Source organism: Crotalus tigris, unplaced genomic scaffold (assembly GCF_016545835.1).
Source record: "Crotalus tigris isolate CLP2741 ecotype Arizona unplaced genomic scaffold, ASM1654583v1 scf7180000018183.1131761, whole genome shotgun sequence".
NCBI lineage: Eukaryota > Metazoa > Chordata > Lepidosauria > Squamata > Viperidae > Crotalus > Crotalus tigris.
In genome coordinates, this window is record NW_024096870.1 from 937,863 (window position 1) to 962,299 (window position 24,437).

Consider the following 24,437-nt stretch of genomic DNA (forward strand, 5'->3'; position numbering starts at 1 on the left):
TTTTTGACAAACCCGTGTTGGCTTTTAGTAATGACTTTGTTTGCCTGTAGGTATTTGCTGATTTATTGTTTGATTATCTTTTCCAGAATCTTCCCAGGTATTGAGGTCAGGCTGATAGATCAGTAATTTCCTGGATCCATTTTTTTTCCTTTTTTGAAGTTGGGAACTACATCAGCTCTTTTCAGTCCTCTGGTAGTTCCCCAGTGCTCCAGGATCTTTGAAAAATATAGTTCAGTGGTTCTGAGATCATATCTGCCAGTTCCTTGAGAATTTTGGGGTATAGTCCATCTGGTCCTGGTGATTTGAACTTGTCTAGGTTGGACAGGTGCTCACTTACCATTTTCTTGCCTATCTTAACTTGTATTTCTATTTTGTTTTTTATGGCACTAGTTTTGATAGGTTGGTCTGTTTTTTCCCTTTGTGTAAAGACAGATGCGAAAAACGAGTTAAATAGTTCTGCTTTCTCTCTGTTGCTTGTCACCTTCTTGCCACTTTCACCCACTAATGGACCAATCATTTCCTTCACTTTTTTCTTGTTTTTTACATGTTGAAAGAAGCTTTTTTTTTAGTAAGAAAGCTTTTGATCAATTAGATTGGAATTTTCTATTGAAAGTTGTAGAGGAAATGAATTTTGGAGATAAATTCTTGTCTGCTCTCAAGGCCATTTATCAACAACAATCGGCACAAATTATAATTAATGGGGGATTAACAGACGTATTTAAAATAGGAAAAGGCACAAGACAGGGTTGTCCTTTATCCCCCTTGTTATTTGTATTAACAATGGAGATTTTACTTTTTAAAATTCGAGATTCATCTAGATTAAAAGGAATAAAAATAAGTAAAAATGATTATAGGCTGAGAGCTTTTGCTGATGATTTGGTTGTGACATTATCCTATCCAACAGATTCGGTCAAAGATTTGGTTGAAATTTTAGCACAGTATGGACAGGTCTCTGGTTTTAAGGTAAATAAGAATAAAACTAAAATATTATTGAAAAATATGTCTAGGAAGGGAAAAGATTTTATAGCTGAAACAACCGGTTATGAAATAGTTAATAAGGTTAAGTATTTAGGAGTTTATATTACAACATCTAATGGAAATTTGTGTAAGAATAATTATGAGCGCTTATGGGTTAAAGTTCAAAAAGATTTAAATGATTGGCAAAAGCTACAACTATCATTATTGGGGAGAATTTCAGTAGTGAAGATGAATGTTCTACCAAAGTTTCTTTTTTTATTTCAGGTGATACCCATTTTAAAGAAGGATGCTAATTTGGATAAGTGGCAGAAGGGTATTAATAAATTTATTTGGGGCGGGAAGAAATCAAGGGTAAAGTTTAAGATTTTACAAGATGCTCGAGAAAGAGGTGGACTTAAAGCACCAAATTTGAAATTATATTATGATGCAGCCACTTTAACTTAAGTAAGTGACTGGCTCAATTTAACAAATAGAGATATTCTTGTTCTTGAAGGGTGGGATTTATTATATGGTTGGCATGCACATTTAATTTTTGATAAGAAAGTAGATTTGGTCTTTAAGTCACATATTTTAAGATATGCTTTACTTCGAGTTTGGAAAAAATATTATTATAAGTTAAATTATAAAATACCTATTTGGGGGATCCCTGGACAAGCAATCAAGGGGGTTTCCAAGGGGATGAATTTTGACAACATTTCGTATAAAGAGTTACTTACTTGGTCGGGTACTGATTGGCAATTAAAGTCTTCTGATGTGTTAAGGCAAGAAAACATTTTACAATCGTGGTTTCAATATTTGCAAATTGTGCAGAGATGGACTTTGGATAAGAAAGTGGGAATTACTCTAGTAGATGAAAATTTGGTAATTCAGATCAAGGATCAGAAATGTGCTCATATTAAAAGAATTTATAATGAGTTAATAAAATTGGATTCAGAAACAGAGTTAGTTAAAGATTGTATGATTAAATGGGCCCAGAATATTCAAGAACCGATCGCGTTGGACTTATGGGAGGTAATTTGGACTAGAAATGTTAAATTTACGCAGGCCCAGAATTTGAGGGAAAATTTTTACAAAATGTTTTATAGATGGCATTTGGATCCTAAAAAGTTGTCTTGTATGTACCCGAACCTGCAACCTAAATGTTGGAGATGTGATTGCTTGGATGCAACCTATTTCCATGTTTGGTGGACTTGTAAAGTTATTAAAACCTTCTGGATTATGATTTGGTGGAACATTCAAAAGGTTTTTTAAAAGGAAGATTAAGTTTACTCCCCAACTGTTTCTTTTGGGAATTTTCGTGGACTTTAATGTTAAAGAAACTATCTTAATGTTGAATTTAATAACATACTCTGCCTTCTTTAGAAGAATGGGTATTTAAGGTTTCTAATTTAGCAGAAATGGCTAAAATTTCTGCTTATTTAAAGGACCATTCACAAGAGAGATATCTTAACGTATGGAGAAGATGGATAGAATATGTTCAGAAGAAATATGGAATTACAAAGTTTTACTTATTTTATGAATAATGATTTTGTTTATAAACTTATGATGTTAAAGTTTGAAGAGAGTTAAGGGTTTTTATGATATTGTTCATTGTATAATTAGTAAACTTAAATAGATTATGTTTAATATGTTTGCATAATCCTGTATTTTGCTCTGGGAAGTCGGGGGGGAGGGGGTGGGGGGAGGGAGGTGGGGGTTTATGGGTTGAGTTTAAGTAGTTCAGATAAAGTAGAAATAGTCTTATTGTATATAATATTAATGTTTTAATTTTGAGAGAGGAACTGCTCGGGCATTTCCCCTGGACCGCATCAAGAGGGAGAAGAAGAAGGTGAGAAGTAAGTAGGAAGGTGGAGGTGAAGGAGGAGAGGGGGTGAGTGAAGAAAAAGAGGGAAAGAAGTAAGTTGGTTTGAGGTGGGATGTGGTTTGGGGGGAAATGGGCAGGCAAGACCGAATGTGGTGTGTATCAATTTGTTTTATTTTTTATCTGAAGTACTTGTAAGATAGTTATGTATGGTAAAGTTGAAAATAAAAATTTTTACAAAAAAAAGAGGGAAAGAAAGAAGCTTTTTTTGTTATTTTTGACTTTGGTCGCAAGCCTTAGTTCATTTTGAGCCTTAGCTTTCCTCAATTCATCTTTGCAGGCTCGGGCTATTTGCTCATATTCTGACTTAGTTATGTGTCCCTCTTTCTACTTTCTATACTTGTTCTTTTTTTCTTTCAATTCATCAGAGAGTTCTTTATGCAGCCATGCTGGTTTCATTTGAGAACTGTTATTTTTCCTCTTTGTTGGTGTTGTGCTAGACTGGGCTTTTATTATCTCACTTTTCAAAATTTCCCAAGCTTCTTGAGTTGTTTTTCCCTGGAGGATTCTCATCTATGGAATCCTTCCCAAACCCTCTCTAAGTTTATTGAAATTAGCACTCTTGAAGTCCAAGACTCTAGTTTGACTGTGTTCTATTGCTTGTGCTTCCAGAATGTTGAATTCCAATATTGCATGATCACTTCCTCCCAAGGTTCCCATGGCTTCAACACCTTCTATCATTTCATCTCTGTTAGTAAGAATTAGATCCACAATGGCTAATTCTCTAGTTCCCTTCTCTACTTTTTGGGAGACAAAGTTGTCTGCTAGGTTTGTCAGGAATCTGTTTGATCTTCCACTTGGTGCAGAGTTTGTCTCCCAGTTGATGTCAGGGTAGTTAAAGTCCTCCATTACTATTGTGATGTGCTTCCTACATACCTTAGTTAGCTGACTAGCAAAAAGTTCATCTATTTCCTCTGTTTGGTTGGGTGGCCTGTAGTATACACCTATGGCAATGTCATTTCCTCCCCCCTTTTATATTGACCCAAATGCATTCAAGACAGTTTTCATCATTGTTCTGCTCTATTTCTGTAGAGATGTAGTTATTTCTTATATAGAGAGCAACTCCACCTCCTCTTTTATTTGGTCTGTTTCTTTCAAATAATTTAAATCCCTCTAGCTGTGTGTTCCATTTTTCCAAAATAGCAACAATATCATATCTGCCCTCATTAACCTGAATTTCTAGTTCACCCTTATTAAGGTCAGCAAGGGCACTGAATCTGTTATGCAGAGACACAGCGAAAACTTTGTGTTTGTGGTTTACAGCTCTCACCCTGCCAGATCCACATGCCACCATGCATATACACAGAGAGATAAACACAGTCAGACAAGAGACAGACTATAAATTCACATATATTGGACAAGGGGATGGGATTGTGTCTATACATGTACATACATTTGTAAGTTGGTATAACATTAGTTACATAGCTAGAATAAATGTTGAGGAGTTGCCTTATAATGGTGAAGCACAAGAAACACCTGTTTGACTCAGAATAATATACGAAGCTATTACTATTTCAATGGTTTTACTGTTTGAAAAAATTGAAGAATATGTCTTAAAATCGTTGCTAATGTAGTAATTATAATTTGAATATATTTTATATTCATTTAAAAATATATAAGACTTTTAAAAATGAAAGGTTCGTTCTTCTCCAGCCCTTAATTTCTTTCTTTATATTAAAGAAATTATTCACCTGATCAGTTCTGACAGCTTCTCCAACCATAGAAACTGCTTAGTGAGTCATGAAGGCAGAATTAAAATCCTTTTGGCAATGTTGGCACTTTCTGAATACAGTCTCTGATGATGTTCATTGACAGCTGAACATTTAAGAGTTTAGATATGACCTTCGCTGCTGTTCTTTGAAATATAATATATGTTCAGTGACCTATTCAAGATTATGTATGCACCTTTAAGCCATTCAGCCTTACAGGACAGAAAATAATAGCTCAATTTTTATATTCAGTTCTATCGTAAAATTATCTCGGTGCTTGAATCTCCCTGAAGAATATTTTTATTTCCATAAATTCCTAAAGAACATGGCAAAAGCTGGCAGGAGAGGATGAAGATAATTCATAATAATTATATTAATTTGACCAAAGTCACAAAATAAAAAAAGTTCTTGCCTTACTCATTTTCAGAGAGAAATTGATTCCCTTGCATTAAAATATAAGCTTTACTGTTGACTATTAAATGAACTTTTTCTATTCTGCTCTCTTATTTTCTGTTCCCACTTTTGTTTCACAATTATCACAAATGTCATTTTGACTTTGATTTTTCTTTCAAAACAGTTATGTTAGCTTGCTAAGAACAACTACCAACAACTCCTGGATTTTTAATTTTATTACTATTGTTCAGAATTGAGTGAATGCATGCTAACCTCACTTTAAAAAAAACCCTAACTTTTTACTTTTTTAAAAAATAACTACCAAACTGAATTTGGTAAAATGGCCCTGTGATTAAAAACATAACAAATTCATAACCACATGAGACATAGTTGCTTGAAGTTGTATGCAATTTCTGGTGATAACATGGATGTGTTCAGACAGTTTTCTTGGAAACAAGAAATAGAGGTTTGTCACTGCATTTTTTAAGGAAATGTTTTAAAACATGTTTAAAAATTTAGATAGACCTCTGGGAATTCTAAGTTATATCCTGCTTCTGCTTTTGGAGATCCAACAAAAGTGACTGAGTGGTGGATGAGATTGGAGACACTTACTTTATATATGGAGGATTCTTCGTGCCTTTCATACATCAAGACTTTAGTGGTTTGTTTTATTTATTTAAAATGTTTATATTGTACCTATCTGAAACTTGAGAATTTATGTAGAATAAAAGAAATAAGAATAACAGGCATTTGAATAATGCTAAATATGTAAATTGTTCAGGCTAGTAGAACTCCAAAGGAAAAGTGCTGTTTCATTTTCATATTGAGACTAATAAAATAGGAAAAATGTTCAATACATACAATGGCCATTTACATTTACTTTTGTAAACTTTGCTGATGTCCACAGTCCAACAGGAGAAATTGAACATGATAATAATAATGGAGTTCTGCTTTTCATAAACTATTTTTTTAAAGCTGCAGTTAGACTAATCTAAGGGCAGGAGTTTATTCCCTAGGCTCATTGCTAAAACACATGTAATTGACATAAAAAATTTAGTATAGGTCTTTGAAAATAATGGAACAATACAAGCACCAGGGTTATTTCATGCCAGTTTATTACTCTAACTACCCCCATTCTGAATGGAGAGTTATGACTATTTCAAAAGGAATTCCTTTCCCATATGTGCAAGACATTCTTTTTTCAAGCTGTATATAAAATGTTTTTTACAAGTTCTTCTTGCAGCTTTACTTATCTTTATCTTTGTAATAGTATTCTGAGTGTTTCTCTCATTAAACCTTTTTTTAAAAAAAAATGTCACTTCAGTTCACTAAAGTTTACTCTAGACAAAAGAACATAGATTGAAAATTGCTTCTTCCACTGGAATGAATGCAAAACTTATGCTAAGTGGAATTTCTACATTCAAATGGAGTTCTAAATTAGTTTTCAGTTAATATGTTTGCAAAAGAATTAAGTGAGTGCTTACAGATGGTATTTAATGCAATCTCAGCAAGGTTATAATCAAATATGGTGCTTCATGCTTTTATATTGTCAATAATTAATGTAGGAATGAATAGGTTCTATTATATGGCTTTATTTTTAAAGAGATGTAGGTAAAAAGACCTGCCTCAATTAGATCCCCCAAGAAAGCAGAACTCCTGAAACAGGCATTGTTTCAAAAGTAACTTTTATTGAGAGTTAGTGATAGCAGGAAGGCAAAGCAATGTCTGAGGATTTCGCATGTGAAAGGTTACATCTAAAAGCCTATTCAGGTTCCCTCCCCACAATGTCCAGTTGTCCATTTGAAATCCAGACAATCCATAGGTACTAGTTTGTTTTGAGAACCTATGATTTAGCCTCTTCTCAAGTTTTCTCTTGGTTTCATTTCCCAACAGTCCCAGGCTCCGTTGTCTGAAGATAAGACAGATATTTTCAGGCCACATTCCTTTCACACGGAGGGAGGGCAGAGCAGAGCAAAGCAAATAACTCTCTCCAACCAACCAAACCCTTTCCCAACAGAATGGCAGGCCCTGAAAATTAATTCAGAGGCATAAGCAATAAGCTGTAGGCAAATCTATTTGAGAGGTTCTGACAGAAACTTTAATACTGTTATGACCTGAAATCATTGGACCCTCCTTTTTCATTCTAAACTACAGTAGTTTCAGAGGATATCAATACTAAAATACTTTTTTTTTTACAAATTTTGAATGATAATAACAATACAACTTTTTCCAAGATAATTTAGCCTTGCTAGATTTTCCCAATACAAACAAGCAATTGTATTTAAAAAAAATAAGAAAAGGAAACACTTTGATATTTCTCATTCTATAGTCTAAGAAAAGCCTGCATGCTTTAAAGTCTGATTGTATTTGCTCTGTGAAGTCGTACGGCACAATTCATTAATCAAGAAAAATTATGCCAATCCTCTGTTGGCTCCAAAGATGGAATTTTGAGATCATGCCAAAAATTAAAGAATCTTAATTAAAGAACTCTGCCATCCTCATACCTTATAATGGTGTATTCTAGCAACACAGATACCAAGCAAAATTTTTGTTTTGATTTGCTGAAAATCTTAATTAGAATAATTAATGCTATTTCTAATCTAATTAAAATTACAATGGTTTCTCCTTCTTATTGGAGAAGGTAGAAAAATTAATGTGAGATTGAAATGAAAAATATATCTTCTTTTGAAAATCATCAAAATATTTTCTGAACTTTAGCTATCTTTAGCATTACAAATTTCAGTGATGCCTTTTTTTTCTCTGATAAATTTATTTGATAGGGATGAATTTACTAATAAGCTATATGCCCAAAGATGTGATTGCTGACTGTGACTGCAGATGTACTGATTTTTATGTAATCCCCATGCTTATACTTAGTTCTAGTGAAAACTCATCACTAAGTAACTGAACTCGTGGTGAAACAATTGCTGAGAATTCACTTGACAACTAAAGTATGCCAGCTTTCTGCAATTTTTACATACTTTATCTTTACATTTATAATTATTCTGAAGTGATGCTAAAGTTATGACAGAAATGTACTGAGTTTGCATTTTAACATGAACTTCCTAACTGACTCTTCTCTGGCATATAACAGCTATCCTGATTAGACTAGAGATCCATTATTTTTTTCCATGGACCAATGAAAGGTCCCCAGGGAGGACTTGAGTGTAATAGTATCACCCCCTCATGGTTTCTAGCAATTGATAATGTTATGGCTTTTTTCTCTTCTTTTGGAAGTGATATATTTCCACTTATTTTCTATTACTATATTCACCTTTTTTAAAATTCATCTGCTTTGATGGCCATCTTTGCATCTCCAAGAAACAAATTCATTAATTATGCACTGTAACAGCATTTTTTAAATCTATCCTGAATCGTCCACTCTTAACTTCAGTTGCTTCATATTTTGAATAGGAATAAAAACCAATATCCATTCTTTCTTCATCATAAACAATTGCTTATATTTCTACTGTAAATGATTTGATTATTTATGCAGAAGTCAGTGTTGGCTCCCAGCAACAAATAGATAGATGGTCTCCTGGCCCATCAGGTCTTCTAACATTGTACAATCTATCTTGCTGCTCCTGGTTCTCTCCTTCTTTCCTCCACCTTTCCCAAAACTATATATTTGCCATGTGATCTAGATTTTCATATAATATGTCTAAAATATTATAATTTAAACATTGTCATTTACCCCTTGAGTGAGAACTATGAATTGATTTGTTTCTTTTCTTGGTTATCCGTGGTATTGTTGGGATATCCATGGAATTCAGGAGTCTTCTTTTATTGTGATTATCAACCAATTAAATCTCCCTTTTCCCCTCTATACAATAAGGCACAGCTGCTGTAATGTTCCACACTAGAGAGTTATTGTAGCATTTTAATCACTTACTTGTCCTGTATAATATTTGCCTATTATTCAGTATATGGTTTGAAATACGTATATGGTTATTGTTCATTGCATAATTCTTAAAAGAACAGAGTGAACACTACTCCTTATCTGATGTTACTATATACACATATGTATACTATACACATGTATGTGTGTATGTGTAATGTATAGAGTATCCATTGTATGTTACTATAATTTAAGAATAATTCCATAATCTCATTTATATTCTGTATATTCATGCTTCTGAATAATCATTTTGCTGCAGTACTTTTGATAAATAGTCTGAGAATCCAACTTTTCAAAGCTTCTCTGCTCCCAGCTCATGAAAAGGGCATTGTTCTTCTTTATTCATAGGATGATCATGTATTAGGATTCATATTACATACAGTATTTATATGAGATATGATACAAGTTCATAATGATGATGATATCAAAACATACAGATTGTCATTTTCACATAATGATAGTTACGTCATGGAGTCCTGTTTTGTGTAAACAGGGCCTAAAATCAATTGTACAGATAAATTGTATCTACGTACCTTTTCCATTCTATTTTTAATTTGTATAATAGAAACAAGCAAGATTTAACATATTTTGAAAACAATAATTATTAACTGATGATTGAAATACATATACATCCTTTTTAAAAATATCTAATTAGTGCTAAATGAATAACCAAAACAGGAAATTTTATGTTTTCGGGTCTCAGGCATTAAACAAAGACACATGGTGAACATCAAGCTTTCTTTATTGATTTCTCCTTACAACCAAAAACAACCAAAAGGCACGCAGGCCTTTTATACTGTCCAAAACCCGGACAGCATCAGCCAATAGTAATCTGGCTGTTTTCGCGCCTTGCGCATGTGCGCAAGGCTGGCGAAAACCAGTCTGGTCCCGGGCAGCTTTTAGTCTGCCCAGGACCATTTGCAACATTTCTGAGCCTGCTGAATGCTTCAGCAGGCTCAGGACACAACACCCTTCCCCCCTAGATAAAACAAGATACCTTATGATGTAACAGCACAGGTACATATGTGCAAGGGACTAGGGGTTAATGGAAATCACAATTGCCTGCACACAGGCAAGCACTCTTACATATACAATCATTCAGCAAGAAAATAGAACAATTAATAAGCTGACAATAACACCCCTTCACTGAGTGTTTTGTTCTGCATCTTGTTTAAGGACTAGTAAGGTTCCCTTAGAATTGACAGAAATCTCACATATTCCTCAAGATGTTTAGGTTGGTCCTTGGCCCGTTGTGACCTTCTGATGGCCGGTGAGTGTGCCTGGCCTGCCAGCTTGCCTGCCAGGCTAGGAAGACCAGGACTTTGATGCCCCAAAGACCCAGGTGACCCACCCAGCTACTGACTGGCTGGACCCTCTAAGCCCAAGCCAGAGTTCCTTGGGGGGTGGAATTCCCCAAGTCACATGGTGGGGTGTTATTCCCCAAGTCCACAATGGACTCCTCTTGGGATTCCCTGTTTGAAGCAATAGCTAAATTATGAGAATGCCCCTGCTCTGCCACAGGAACGTTTCCAGCAGCGTGTGAGAAACTGCTGGAGCTGGGAGACTGTGGCCCAGAATGCAAATTATAGTCCTCCTCCCCCCCGAGAGCAGAGCCAGGCATGGAAATATTGCTGGAGAGCCTCCAACACAGTTGGTCAATGTGTCGTCTGATGATGCGCCCATTGTCCAAGGCCACTTCATATGACAGCGGCCCAGAGAACTTGCATACCACTGCTGTGACCCAGAGATGTCCAGGGCCATAGTTCCTTGCCCAGATTGGATCGCCCACCTGTAGTCTTCTAGGTACCTGTGGCTGTGACACCTGTGAAGCCACCCGGTCTGGGTGCAACCTGTCCAGTTTCGTGATGAGGTGGTGACCCCAGTGGAGTTCTGCTGGGCTCTTCCCTGTGGCTGTGCAGGGTGTGGTGCGATGTGCAAGAAGGAAATCAGCTAACCTGTGATGCCAGCTGCCGTAAGTGAGTCTCTTGAGAGCATCTTTGGTAGTGCACACTATCCTCTCTGCCTGGCCATTGGAAGATGGGTGGGAGGGAGCAGAAGTCTCATGCTGGATCAAGATAGCCTGAAGAAAAGCCTGGAACTCAAAAGAGGTAAATTGAGGGCCATTGTCTGAAACCAGGACATCTAGAAGTCCATGTGAGGCGAAGATCCTTCTCAACACCTGGATAATCCTGGCAGTAGTAGTGGAGGAAACAGGAATAACCTCTAGCGACTTGGAATGGCTGTCAATGAGGAGAAGAAAGAATTGCCCCTGAAAGGGCCCAGCGTAATCTATATGTACCCGTGACCACGGGGTTTGTGTTTCCTCCCACCTATGTACTGGGGCCTGAGGCATTTCAGGCCTTGACTACTGGCACACTTGGCACCTGTGCACCTGGGCCTCGATGGCTTTATCGAGCCACCAGAGATGGCCACCAGAGATGGTTGCGCGCAAGCGCTTTCATCCGTACTATGCCTGGATGTCCCTCATGCAGAGAGAGCAAGATTCTGGACCTCAATGAGGGTGGGATGACTACCCTACTACCCCATAACAGGCACCCCTTGAAAATGGAAAGTTCGTGCTTCCTTTGCCAGAAGCTTTGAAACTCCGTATCTGGACACGTGTCAGGCCACCCTGATAACACCCATGTTAGCACGTGTGTGAGCGTGTGATCAGTGGCAGTTTCAGCAGCCACGTCCCTAGCATTGAGGGGAGATTCAGGCAACTCCTGAATGGAAAGAATATTAATAGCAGGAGCAGGATCTGCCTCTGTCTGTTTTAGAGGTAATCTGCTGAGGCCATCTGCATGGCCCATCTCTTTTTCAGGTTTGTGAATTAGAGTTAGTCATGCTGACAGGAAAATGGACCATCTCAGCATACATGGAGAAATAATGTGTGGTGTCTGTTTATTAGTAGTAAACAAACCCAGCAGAGGAATTTCTTTTTTTCTTTTTTCTTTTAACAAGATTTTATTAAGTTTATATAGATGAGGAAAAATAGGAACAATACAGGTATGGAAAAGGGAGGGGTGGGGGGAAAGAGGAAGGGAATAAAGGATTTAGGGTAAAATAAGGATAGGTACAATCACATATTTCAACAAACAAGCTACCGTCCAGATCATAATAATGAGTAAATATCATATTCAACCATTTTTACCATAAGCGTAGACTATAACATATTAAAAACAATTAGTAAACAAATAAATTGATCTATTAAGTAAACACTACTAATAAAACCTCAAAAAATCCCAACAATCAAGAGTAACAGATGAAAATCAGTAAATCACAAAAAATAGTCATATCATCAACATGTTAACTAGAACTCGGTTAAAAATCAGTCATCTGCTCTAAAATATTGAATCCTTCAAGTTCTAATATGTCTCTAACCATTGATAAAAATTTTCCCAGGTTATAAAATAAATTGAGTCATCTTTTTCTTTCATCTCTAATGTTAGTCTATCCATTTCTGCACACTCTAAAATTTTTGTAATTATAATCTGGTCAGATGGTAGACTCTCATTTTTCCAAAACTGGGCAAATACTATCCTTGCAGCAGTTAAAACATGCAATATCAAGTAGTCATTCTCTTTACCATAATTAGGTCTTAATATTCCTAACAAAAACAATTCTGGTTTGAATTCTATTTGTAGTTTCATCATCTTTTCCAACCATCTATGGATCTTAGACCAATATTTCTTAGCAATAGGGCATATCCACCAGGCATGGTAATAAGTGCCTGGCTGTTGTTTACATTTCCAGCAAATATCCGAAACTTTTTAAAACATTTTTGTTAAGTGAACTGGTGTCATATGCCATCTATAGAACATCTTGTATAAGTTTTCTTTTTATGCTATCACTTTTGTAAGCTTAATATTTTTGTCCCAAAGTTTTTGCCAGTCTTTCAAATCTATAGAATGTCCAAAGTTCTTTGCCCATACTATCATTGTTTCTTTCACTTGTTCTTCTTCCATCTTCCAGTTTAAAAGAAATTTATAGAGTTTTCTGATCAAATTCTCATCTGTTTTTAGCAAAATTTTATCTAACGGGGTCTGTTCTTTGTAAAAACCTGTCGATTTTATATCCTTTTCATATCTTGTTTGAATTTGCAAATAGGACCAGCATGTCAAGTCAATACCTTGTTGTTGTAAAGTTTGCCTGTCCTTATATTTTCCCTCTTTGTCCCAAATGTCTTTATAACTAACCAGTTTGTCATAGTTAATCAGATTTGGATAAGCAAATGCTTCCATTATTGAAAGCCACTCAGGTATTTTCATATATATTTGATGTTTAATTTTCTCCCATTCTGAAAGTAGTATGTTTCTTATTGCATGATTTTGAAAGTACTTATGTGCTTTAGATTTCTCATACCATATAAAAGCATGCCAACCTAACTGAAGGTTGTGTTCCTCTAAATAAAGCAATCTTTTATTTCTCAATACAATCCATTCTTTAAGCCAAAGCAAAATAGCCGCTTGATAGAAGTCTCCAATCTGGCAGTCCAAAGCCCCCTCTCTCCTTAGATTCTTGTAACAATTTACATTTGATTCTCGCTTTCTTTTTTTGCCATATAAATATTAAAATCACTGCATTTAAATCATCAAAAAAATTCTTAATAAGTTTAATAGGCACTGTTTGAAATAGGAAAATTAGCTTTGGTAAAATGTTCATCTTAACTGTCGCTATTCTTCCTAAAAGTGATAATTGAAGATTTTCCCATCTTTCCAAGTCTATTTTTATTTGTTTCATTAATCTCTCATAGTTATCTTCTTTTAGTGTAGTATATTTTGCAGTTAAATAAATACCCAAATATTTGACTTTTTTAACTATTTGAAGGTTTGTCATTTTAGCGAGTTGAATTTTTTGTTTGTCTATTAGATTTTTTGTTATTACTTTAGTCTTTTCCCTACTTATTTTCAGACCAGCCACTTCTCCAAATTTCTCAATTTCCTGCAAGAGTTTATCAGCTGTTTGCAATGGCTCCTCTAGAATGAAGACCAAGTCATCCGCAAAAGCCTGTAGTTTATACAGTATTTCTGGTCTTTAATCTCCAAACCTTTAATTTCTGTATCTTGTCTGATATTTCTTGCCAGAACCTCTAACGTAAGAATAAATAACAGAGGAGACAGTGGGCATTCCTGTCTAGTGCCCTTTTTAATCTCAAATCCATCTGTATAATCTCCATTTAAAAGTATTCTTGCTGTTTGTTTCTTATAAATTGCTTGAATTGCTCTGTTAAAATTTTCACCAAAGTCCATTTCTTGAAGTTGTTGAAACATAAATTGCCAATTTAAGTTATCAAAGGCTTTTTGCGAAATATAAGTGCCACCTGGTTCCCTGGATGGATTTCATAGTATTCCAAGACGTTTAAAATAATCCTCAAGTTGTTCTTTATCTGTCTTTTTGATAAGAAACTATTTTGGTCTGGGTGTATAAATTCATTCAAAAAAATTTTCATTCTTTCTGCCATTATTGCAGCAAAGATTTTATAATCCACATTTAGTAGCGATGTTGGTCTGTAATTTTTAATTAGTGTATGATCAGTATCTTCTTTAGGTATCAAAATAATATTAGCTTCAGTCCACGAGTCCAGTATTTTTGTCTGTGTAAAAACGTCTTTACATAAGTCTTTCAAAGTTGGAATTATAATATCTTGTAACGCTACATAAAATTCAGCAGGAAGACCTGGTGTTTTATCTTTCTTTTGCTTTTTTATTGCCTCTGTAATCTCCATCATTGAAACATTCTCGTTTAACCTCTGATACATATTCTCAGGAACCTTTGGGAGATTTGCTTCTTTTAAATAAGCCTGAATTGCCTCTTTAGAAACTGTCTCCGCCTTATAAAGTGTCTCATAATACTCCTTCATAATTTTTTTCATTAAATCATTGTGACAATGTAGGTCACCATCTGTGTCCCATAGCTTACTTATTAATCTTTTTTCTCTTTCTTTTTTTAATCTATATGCCAGCCATCTCCCTGGTTTATTGGCATTTTCAAAAGCAAATCTGTTCGGATGGTTTAATATGTTGTGCCATTGCATTTGTCTCAAGTAAATTTAACTTATGTTTTAATAGTTCCATTTGTATTTTCAACTTTTTATTTTGAGGGTCTGATTGTAACTCAGCTTCCAACATACTAAGTTGTTCTTTCAATCTATGTTGAGCAAGTTTCTTTTCCTTATTCTTTTTGGCAAGATAAGTTATAGCCAAACCTCTAAAATATGCTTTTGCCGTGTCCCATACAATTTGAATAGAGGTTTCTTCTTTTTTATTGACTTTAAAAAAGAATTCCATTTCTTTTGTTGCAAATTGTAAAAACTCCTTTTCTTTCAATATTGATTTATTCAAGGACCATCTCTGTCTTTTCTTAAATCCTTTCCAAGTCATTTTAATTGAATTATGGTCTGCCCAAATGTTAGATTCTATTTCGATTTCTTGTATCATGGCCTTTAAGTCCCAAGAAACCCATATCATGTCAATTCTTGACCACGATTTATGTCTATTAGAATAAAAGGTATATTGTGCTTTTTCCGGGTACATCTCTCTCCAAATGTCCTGTATACAAAGTTCATCTTTCATTTTTAGAAAGGATTTAGGTAAGATATTACTTCCTTTTTCCCCCTGTTTATAACTTTTATAGTCCCGTACTGGATCAACAATTGCGTTAAAGTTTCCAAGTATACATAAGCTATGGTAATTTAAGTCCACAAGTTTATCATATAATTGCTGAAAGAATTGATCTTGCTTCTCATTGGGAGCACATATCGTAACCATCAATATTTGTTTTTGATTCCATGTAATCTTAACCATCAGTATTCTTCCCTCTTCATCAGCATAAATTTGTTTTGGATTCATCTTTTCTTTTATATATAGAGCTATCCCTCTTTTCTTTTGTGATGTCAAGGAAAAATAAAGTTTACCAAATTTTAATTATTCAAGTATTCTAGAATGTTATAACTTGATGTGTGTCTCCTGGAGACAAATTATATCCATTTTTAGCTTTTGTAGTCTATGAAATATTTTACTCCTTTTTGATGGGGAGTTAAGACCATTTATATTTATTGAAAGAATTCCAATTTCCTCCATAGTTTCAGTTGTGTCGAGATCTCAATTTTCTAGGAGAGCTTATCTGTCTCTGATCTTTAGGCCTCACATCTTCCTCTGGTTGAGTCTTTTTAGGCACTTCCTCCTCCATTTGTTTCGATGTTCCTGCAGTTGTTTCCTCTGGCTTCTTAGGTTCCACCTCACCTTTGTCCAAGAAGGCTCTATGATTATTAAAGAAATCCTCTGCTTGTTGTGGGGTGTTCAATCTATATCTTTTTGTATCCCAAAAAATTAATAATCCTTCTGGAATCAACCATCTGTTCACTCCTTTACTGATCAATTTCCTTGTTAAGAATTGATATTCTCTTTGAGCTTCTCTAATTCTTCTTGGGATCTGTTTGAGAACTACCAAATCTTTATCTTTATATTTCAGAGGTTGATCCCTCACTAGTCTCAGGATCTCATCCCATACTGCTCTTTTGCTGAATCTAACATGAACTTCCCTGGGCACTCTATTTCTTCTTGCATAATTTGAATTCACTCTATAGACTTGATCAACTTCTCTTTTGATTTGATCCATTTCCATTCCAAGCAAGTCTGCCAGTAATTCAGTCATCAATAATAACAAGTTCTCATCACTCTCTTCTATCACATTTTGGAATCTTAGAAAATATGATGCGCATTCTAACTCCATCATTGCCATATGTTCTTCCAGCTCCGCATTAGATTGCGCCAATCTCTGATTTTCATCTTGGAGAGCCTCTAATTTCTGATCTACTACTACTGACTTGTCTTCAATATTTTGCAATCGTTGTTGAGTATCTGACATTGCCTGTTGAAAGGATTCCATTTTTTGATCCATCTTAAGCAAATCCGGTAACGTCGTTGGTCCTAGACCCTGGGACACGAACTCTCCGTGCCCAGGGTCCAAATTTCTGTCGCTGGTGGGCCCATTAGGGCTGAATGCCACCCTGGGGGGGGGGGTGGCCACTGAGAGGTGAATTCTTTGAGGAAAGGGAGCTGGCTACTCAAAATAGCCTCTGGAACCGGTGAGAGAAAGGCGGAGAGCTTTGCATCTGCTGCCATCTTCAGCAGATCATCGGAGACAGGAGTCAGCTGTTTAAGGAAACAAGCAACTGATCTGGGTGAGATGATATCAGTTTTTGTTGCAAAGTGGATCCTTGAGAAAATTGCCTGCCTTTTACGATAAGCTGGAAGCCTAAGGGGAGGAGGAGAAGGAGAGGATTTTTGCTTCTCCCCCCTCCCAAAAAGTGGCGGTTTCAGCGTTTTAAAACTTTTGAAAAGTTTTTGAACTAAGCTATATTGAAGGAACTAGCTTGTTTTACCATAGAGGGGAAGAAAGATTTATTATTATCCTATTTGGGGAAAGCCATCTTAATAAATAAATTAAAAGAATTTTTTTGAAGTATTTTTCTGTATTTATTGCTGGAACTTTCTCTTTGTCTTTTACTTTCTCCCTAAGTAAATGGTGAGGGAAGAAACAGCATCCCCTGGTGGTTATTCTTGCAATTTTTCTCCTTTGTTCTTTTGCTACACTATTTTTTGCTACACTATCTTTTTGATTCAGCTGTGGAGTTTGGCTCAATGCCCAGACAGTTGGCTGACTGCCCAGACATTCCTACCTCGTTTGGAGATTACTAAGACAGACTGCTTTCTATTATTATTATTATTATTATTATTATTATTATTATTATTATTATTATTATTATTATTATTATTATTATTATCCTGGCTTGGTGTTTGATTCTCTTTTTGGATTGATTTTATTCTTTTTAAAATAAGGGAACCATAGAAGAAGTCTTTTATGTCTCTATTTGGATTATAAATTGAATACTCTTTTTTTTTCTTTTTTGCTCTTCTTTTTTATTTGTCACTCTTTTTTGTCAGCCTTGTTGTGTGGATATAAACATATTTTTTTATCTTTCTTCTTTTTCTATTTTTTTTTTTTTGCCTAGAGATCTGCTATCCCTTTTTATATTTTTTCCTACATTTCCTACATTTTTCCTACATTTTTATATTACTATTGCTGGATATTTTTACTTTTATTTTTTCCTGAGGGTTTTGGATTACATATATATATATGTTTTTATATATATGTTTTTATCTCCTCTCCTTTAAGCTTTTTGGTGGAATATAATTGGCCATCAGGCCCTACTTTTGGATTACAATTAATTGGGCCATCGGGCTTGATGTTGGATTATAAATAAATACAATAAATACAATAATCAAGATGAGTGTTTCAAACTTGGCGAAAGGGGTGGGGAAGGGATCCTTGGCTCCTGCATCAACCTCAGTTAGTCCAGTGCCTCAAAAATTGATTACAACATTTTTACAGCCAGACACACAGCAGAAGGATATGCAAGCCATTCTCCAGGCAATTATGGATTCTAAAATAGAAATGAAAAAGGATTTTGAAGACTCTAAAATGGAAATGAAAAAGGACCTTGAAGATTTGAAAAAATGGAATTTCTTTATGCCAGCCACTATGGCCAAGGCTTCTCTGTCAATCTGAGCGTAATTACTCTCTGCAGATGACAGAGTCCTTGAGTAGTAGGCCACAGGGACTTGTGTCCTATCAGCCTTCAGATGGCTAAGTACTTCTCCCACTCCATAAGGAGATGCATCGCATGCAATGCACACAGGCAGTTTCTCATTTAAATGTGCTAATACAGCATTTGAAGAGAGCAAGGCCTTAACCTCATTGAAACTCCTTTCATGGACTTTAGTCCACTCCATGGAGTTGTTTATCTAAAAGCTGGTGTAATGGCTTTGCCACTGCAGACTTGTGTGGAAGAAATGTGTGATAGAAATTTAACAGCCCCAAGAAAGCTTGCAGCTTGCTTTTGGATTTGGGGTTTGGGGCCTGCTGAATCACTTGAAGCTTCGATTTAGCAGGATGGATGCCTTGAGCATCAATTCTGAAACCTAAGAATTCAGTGGAAGTGACTCCAATCTTACACTTTTCTTGCTTCAGTTTCAGACCTGCTTGGCGGAAACGAAGCAAGACAGCCCTTAATCTCTCAGCTAAGTTTAGAGATGACTCCCCAGCAATGAGGACATCATCAAAATAGGAACAGACCCCAGGAATACCACGAAATGTGTGCTCCATGACACTTTGGAATATGTCAGGGGCTACATTAACCCCAAACTGTAATCTTTTAACCTTAAAGGCTCCTCTCTGTGTTACTATTGTTTGAGCCTCAGCTGTTGCCTCATCAACAGGTAGCTGTTGGTAGGCCTGTGCCAAATTGAGTTTTGCTCCCCCCTTGAGGGAGGTCAGAATGTGGCTTACCACAGGGACTGGATATGCATGCTGTTGCAGTGCTTTGTTCAATGAACGTTTATAGTCCGCGCAGATTCGGACTTCTCCATTAGCCTTTAAAGGCGTTATAATGGGGGTTTGCCATGGATTAGAGTCCACAGGTTCTAAGATGCCCTGCTGGAGCAGCTTGTCCAGCTCTGCATCAATTTTGCTCTTGAGAGTAAAAGGCACCCTTCTAGGCTTAATCCTAATAGGTGTGATAGGGCAATGGGAGGGCAGGGCAATGGGAGTGTAGGGCAATGGGAGGCCCCTTGTAAGAGCCAAGCTCTGAGATAAACACATCAGCAAACTCCCTGCAGACTTCTGCAAGTCTGGCATTTGCAGGCTGTGTAGCCCAGTCACTTGGATTCCAAGAGCCTTGAACCGATCAAGTCCAATGACACTCGTGCGATCACCCCCAACTATCACCACATCTGATAGGCCTTCAAAAGCCTTACACTGCACTTTGAGCATAGCCTCCCCCTTCACACTGACTCTAGAATTCTGGAAATCAATGAGGACTAAGTTCGATGGCCTGAGTTTGACTTGAAGGCCACTACTGCTGCAAATCCTTTTGAAGGTGTCATGTGAAATGATTGATAGAGCAGACCCTGTGTCCAACTCCATCGATAAGGGAATCCCTTGCAGCTTCACGTCAATGTGAAGCTTTTTCTTAAGGGACTTGTGTGTCCCTGTCCTCAGAATATTCCTGCGTGATGCGCAGAAACCCACCCTGTGTTGGCTGGGGACCCTGGTACCTTTCCGAAGCAATTCTTCCCAAGGTTGGACCTTCTGGCGACCCAAACAGATGGAGGCAATGTGGCCTTGCCTTCCACATGCCTGGCAAATGGCGAAGCGGAATCTGCAGTCTGTGCACTTGTGGCATCCCCTACACCCGAAGCACTGAGGAGATGCTGAAGCCTTGTCTGGACGCTCCTTTGGCCTTCTCTCAGCTGGCTGGTGTAGCCTATCCACTTCCTCTTCAGGATCCATTTCTGGATCTTCTCTAGCGACCTCTTGATGGATGGTCACAGTGGCTGGAGGGTTTCTGGTGAGCCGCAAAGCCTTCACAGCGCCGCCTGCTGCTTTTTCAGCTGCAATCTCTCTCAATGCATCTTGGAATGAAACTTCTTTCTTGGTGAAGATCTTCTGTTGCAGCTCCCTACTTCGTAGGGCACAAACGAAAGGATCTCTCAGCCTCTCTTCCAGATCCTTGAATTCACAAGGTCTGGCCACTTCTCTTAAGGTCTCTCTGCTCGAACACATGCCTCCAAGCAATTACAGAAAGTTTAGGCTGGAAATATTCTTTAAGCATTTTCTTGAAGTCAGTATAAGTTAATGCCTGAGACCTAAAAGCGCAGGGGCCACCAGGTTCTCTGCTATGTCGAACGTTTCCTGTCCACAAACACACAGCAGGGTCGCCACTTTTAGGCCGTCTTCCCTTATCTGATTGACCCTAAAGTAGTTCTCCACCCGTGCCACCTATGAATTCCAGCGCTCCTGGTGGGAGACATCAAAGTCAGATAAGCAGCCAATCTTCAACATCTTAAGTCTTCACAGGCCTCGTTAATGCCTTTCGCTGCAAGGCTCATCTTACTGGGGGGGAAGGAGTCCGTTTGCCAAGCTCACCTTCAGCGATGTTGTACTGCAGGCTGAGTCACAGAGCTGGACACTGACTTCCCAAGCTTCAGAACCTTCTGTGAATCCTTGGTTCAGTTGTAAATCTCCCTCTTGCCTGCAGCGATCTCACCTTCGTCGCCAGTTTTATGTTTTCAGGTCTCAGGCATTAAACGAAGACACATGGTGAACATCAAGCTTTCTTTATTGACTTCTCCTTACAACCAACAACAACCAAAAGGCATGCAGACCTTTTATACTGTCCAAAACCCGGACAGTGTCAGCCAATAGGAATCTGGCTGTTTTGGTGCCTTGCGCATGCGCACAAGGCTGGCGACAGCCAGTCTGGTCGTGGGCATCTTTTGGTCTGCCCAGAACCATTTGCAACATTGAGCCTGCTGAATGCTTCAGCAGGCTCAGGACACAACAGGAAGAATCAAATGACACCTCTTTATATAAAATGTTTGAAAGATTATATAATGTAAAGGGACTGTTTTACCAATACAATCTTTTCTTTGACAACTAGTTCCCAATATAACTAGATATTGGTGAAATTGTCTGATTTGAATCTCTAATCTCTGGAACATTTTCAAAAGTAAGCATGCATCTAGAGAATGATATCCTACTAACTAAAACTACATTAAAGTACTACATATATGTGATGCATAATGCATATAAATAGCCTAGTTTAATTTTATTTATTTATTTATTCAGTTTCTCTAGCTGCCCAACTCAACCAGGTGACTGGGTGCTTACAATTTTATTTTGTCTTATTATGAAAAAAGTTAAAGAACATTGAAGCTGAAGCAATGTATTTTCAGAAATAGAGCTGTGTATTTTATCATGCTCATGTTATAAAATGACTGCTTTGATCCTGACTAAATTTGGCAAAAAAAAAATCATTTTAGCTGGAAAGATGCATAATTTAAAAGGAAACCTTTTGATACTGGCAATATCTAAAATAAGGACTACAATTTAATACTAGTTGATGAAAACTATTTATTTGGTGTAATGAAAAATTATAACTGTTTGTACTCAGGGCCCTGGAGATTTATATGAGCATATGTATCCAAAATTGCAGTTTTCATTCTTGATTAAAATGAGAGATGAAATGAAGAGGTCTCTGGATGCAAGGACAAGATCTCTTTAAGGCTGAACAAGCATAGTCAGTGTAATCAGAATAGATTTACTTATTCCTCTTTGGCAACCAGGGCCTTTCCCCATATGGTTTTACATCAGATGACAGATCCAATGGATGTACAGTTCAAATATGACTCCACTTACAATATTTTCCATTTCTTTATGTGACAGAAGCAAATCAATGTGTTTAGATTGCTCTTCTTCATCATTAAGATGATTGAATGTACTCTTAATAAGAACCAGAAGTGCACTTTTATTTATGGATTTGGCTACATTTTCATTCAGTTAGTCACTATCGGTTGGGCAAATCTTGTTATGCCCATATAAAACTGATATGTATGCATATTCTTTATCAATTGGCTTCTGGATGCAATTCAAAATGCTGGTTGTTGCCTATAAAACCATAAGTACCACAGGGCCTAATTGTTTCCCCATAGTCTTTAACTGTCTGTGCACTTCAATAGAGTCAACTTGTTTCAAAATCCACTGATTAAGTAATGTCATGTTGTTTAGTTAATGTTGCTGTACCTGTTGTTTGAACAACATCATTCTGTAGATACATATGGTCTCATTTTGTCTACCTTCAAGAGTTCTTTAAAATACTAGCTTTTCTGCCAGGCTTTGGGTTAAGTTGGTTGGATGGGCCACTTTAAGCTAGGGCAGTATACGGAAGAGTAGTTTTGTTCCTTCAGACAAGTTGCTCATAAAATTGTTAATTTAATTTTGTGAACCTATGGAGAGGCATCTAGATTTGGTGTCCTACAAAATAAATAAATAACTGCACAAACAAATAAGGAGAGGGAAAAACAGGGATATCAATGAACAAAGAGACTTAAGAAGTATGTGGACATGATAGCAAACAATAAATAAGCATAGAGGAATCTTTATTAAAGCAGGAAATTCTGGTCAGGTGAGATAGTAATCTTGAATAAATAAAAGTAATGCAAAGGGACAATATGAGACCCCAAGGAGAGAATAGAAAAAGATCAATGAGACAATGAATATAATCAGAAATCCATTACTTTGACTAGGGGAAGAAACTAATTTAATTGCTGCACTTATTAATTTTAAACCATTGAATTATTTCAAACCTTACATATACAAATAGGCAATTCAACATAATGTAGACAAAAAAGGGTTAGTGTAACAGTAAGAACTAATATATGAAGAGAATAAATAGATAAATTAATAAGTTCAAGTTTAACAATAAATGGAAGGCAGCTACAGAAGGTTAGTTTTGTTTTAGTGTTGTACAAAAAGTAATATGCTTCTAGAAATGATCCATAATGAGGTAATGAAAAGAATCAGAAAACAAACTTGAAGCTGTGCGTGTGAGCAATTGACAAGGCTATTCAGTGTGAAAAGGGTTGATGAAAGGAGAATTTGGGATTTTCTTTTTCCTTTCTAAAGAATGAATGGAAGCATATATTTGTAAAGGAGCATTGGAATCACATAGAATAATGCATAATTATTATGCAATAAATGCATAATATTTTTAGTTGCTCCACCACTTATTCTTACACATATTTAGGGACTCATTTCAAAGTCATTTGTGTACAACGGTCACTAAAATATGTTGTAGTTAGATGGTTAGCATCCTATTGAATTATAACATTTATCCTGTTGTGACTTTATAGTGCTACATCATAGTATTTTTATTTTATTTTACCTTAATTTAATATTTCATCTTGTATGTTGTACATATATTAGCTGATGTTTCTTTTAAACTTGTATTTGTCTGTATGTATATTGTGTTTTATTAGCGTTGTATATCAGTGATGCCATATACTAAATAAGTAAACTTTAATATATTGAATTTTCCATAAAGAGCATCTTACCATTGTTGTTTCTGCAATGGATCCAAAGCTATTAATGAAGATGTTGCATGTAACATTTACTGGAGGCCCTATAAAACAATAAGGCATGAAGAAATCAGTGTCTATATGAAAGTGAAGTTTGTATTATTTTCAAGATTTATTAACAGCCTAATTTTCAGTGGAAAAGAAAGATATTTTGAGGATGCAGTTTGAATATCGAATATTATACTGCATGATAATCATGTGTCTATATTGGATTGATACTGATAATTCTTGCAATCCATTAGTAATTGACCAAGCTGCTAGAAGTATTGTTTCTGAACAATAAAGAATTCATGAGAATTGAATCAAATATTTGGAAGCTTTTGAAAAATAATTTCGTGCAACTTGTTGAGTTGCTGATTTTATTTTGAGGGATACAATAGACAATGCAGTTCTAAAGCACAATGACTAAAAGTGATATTATTTTGCAAAGCTATTCCTCCAATTCAAACCTATCTAATTCAATCTAATCATATTACATACTTCTGAAAGGTAATAAGGAAATTTCATGCCAGTGTCATGATCCACATATGTTTTACATCGTAACTGCAAACATTTAGAGGCAAAAACTCTTCTATTTAAAAGCACAAATAAAATGTAAAATATTTACAATAAATGAC

At 36.2% G+C, this 24,437-nt stretch overlaps 1 protein-coding gene across 1 annotated transcript in view; it reads right to left on the reverse strand.

Moving 5' to 3' along the window:
* The window catches only part of GLRA3 (glycine receptor alpha 3), a 92,542-nt gene that overhangs the window by 40,014 nt on the left and 28,091 nt on the right, over positions 1-24,437 (reverse strand). The window contains exon 3 of the mRNA XM_039348840.1: positions 23,797-23,864. Coding sequence (XP_039204774.1) covers positions 23,797-23,864 — 68 coding nt within the window. The remainder of the gene's footprint in view (positions 1-23,796; positions 23,865-24,437) is intronic.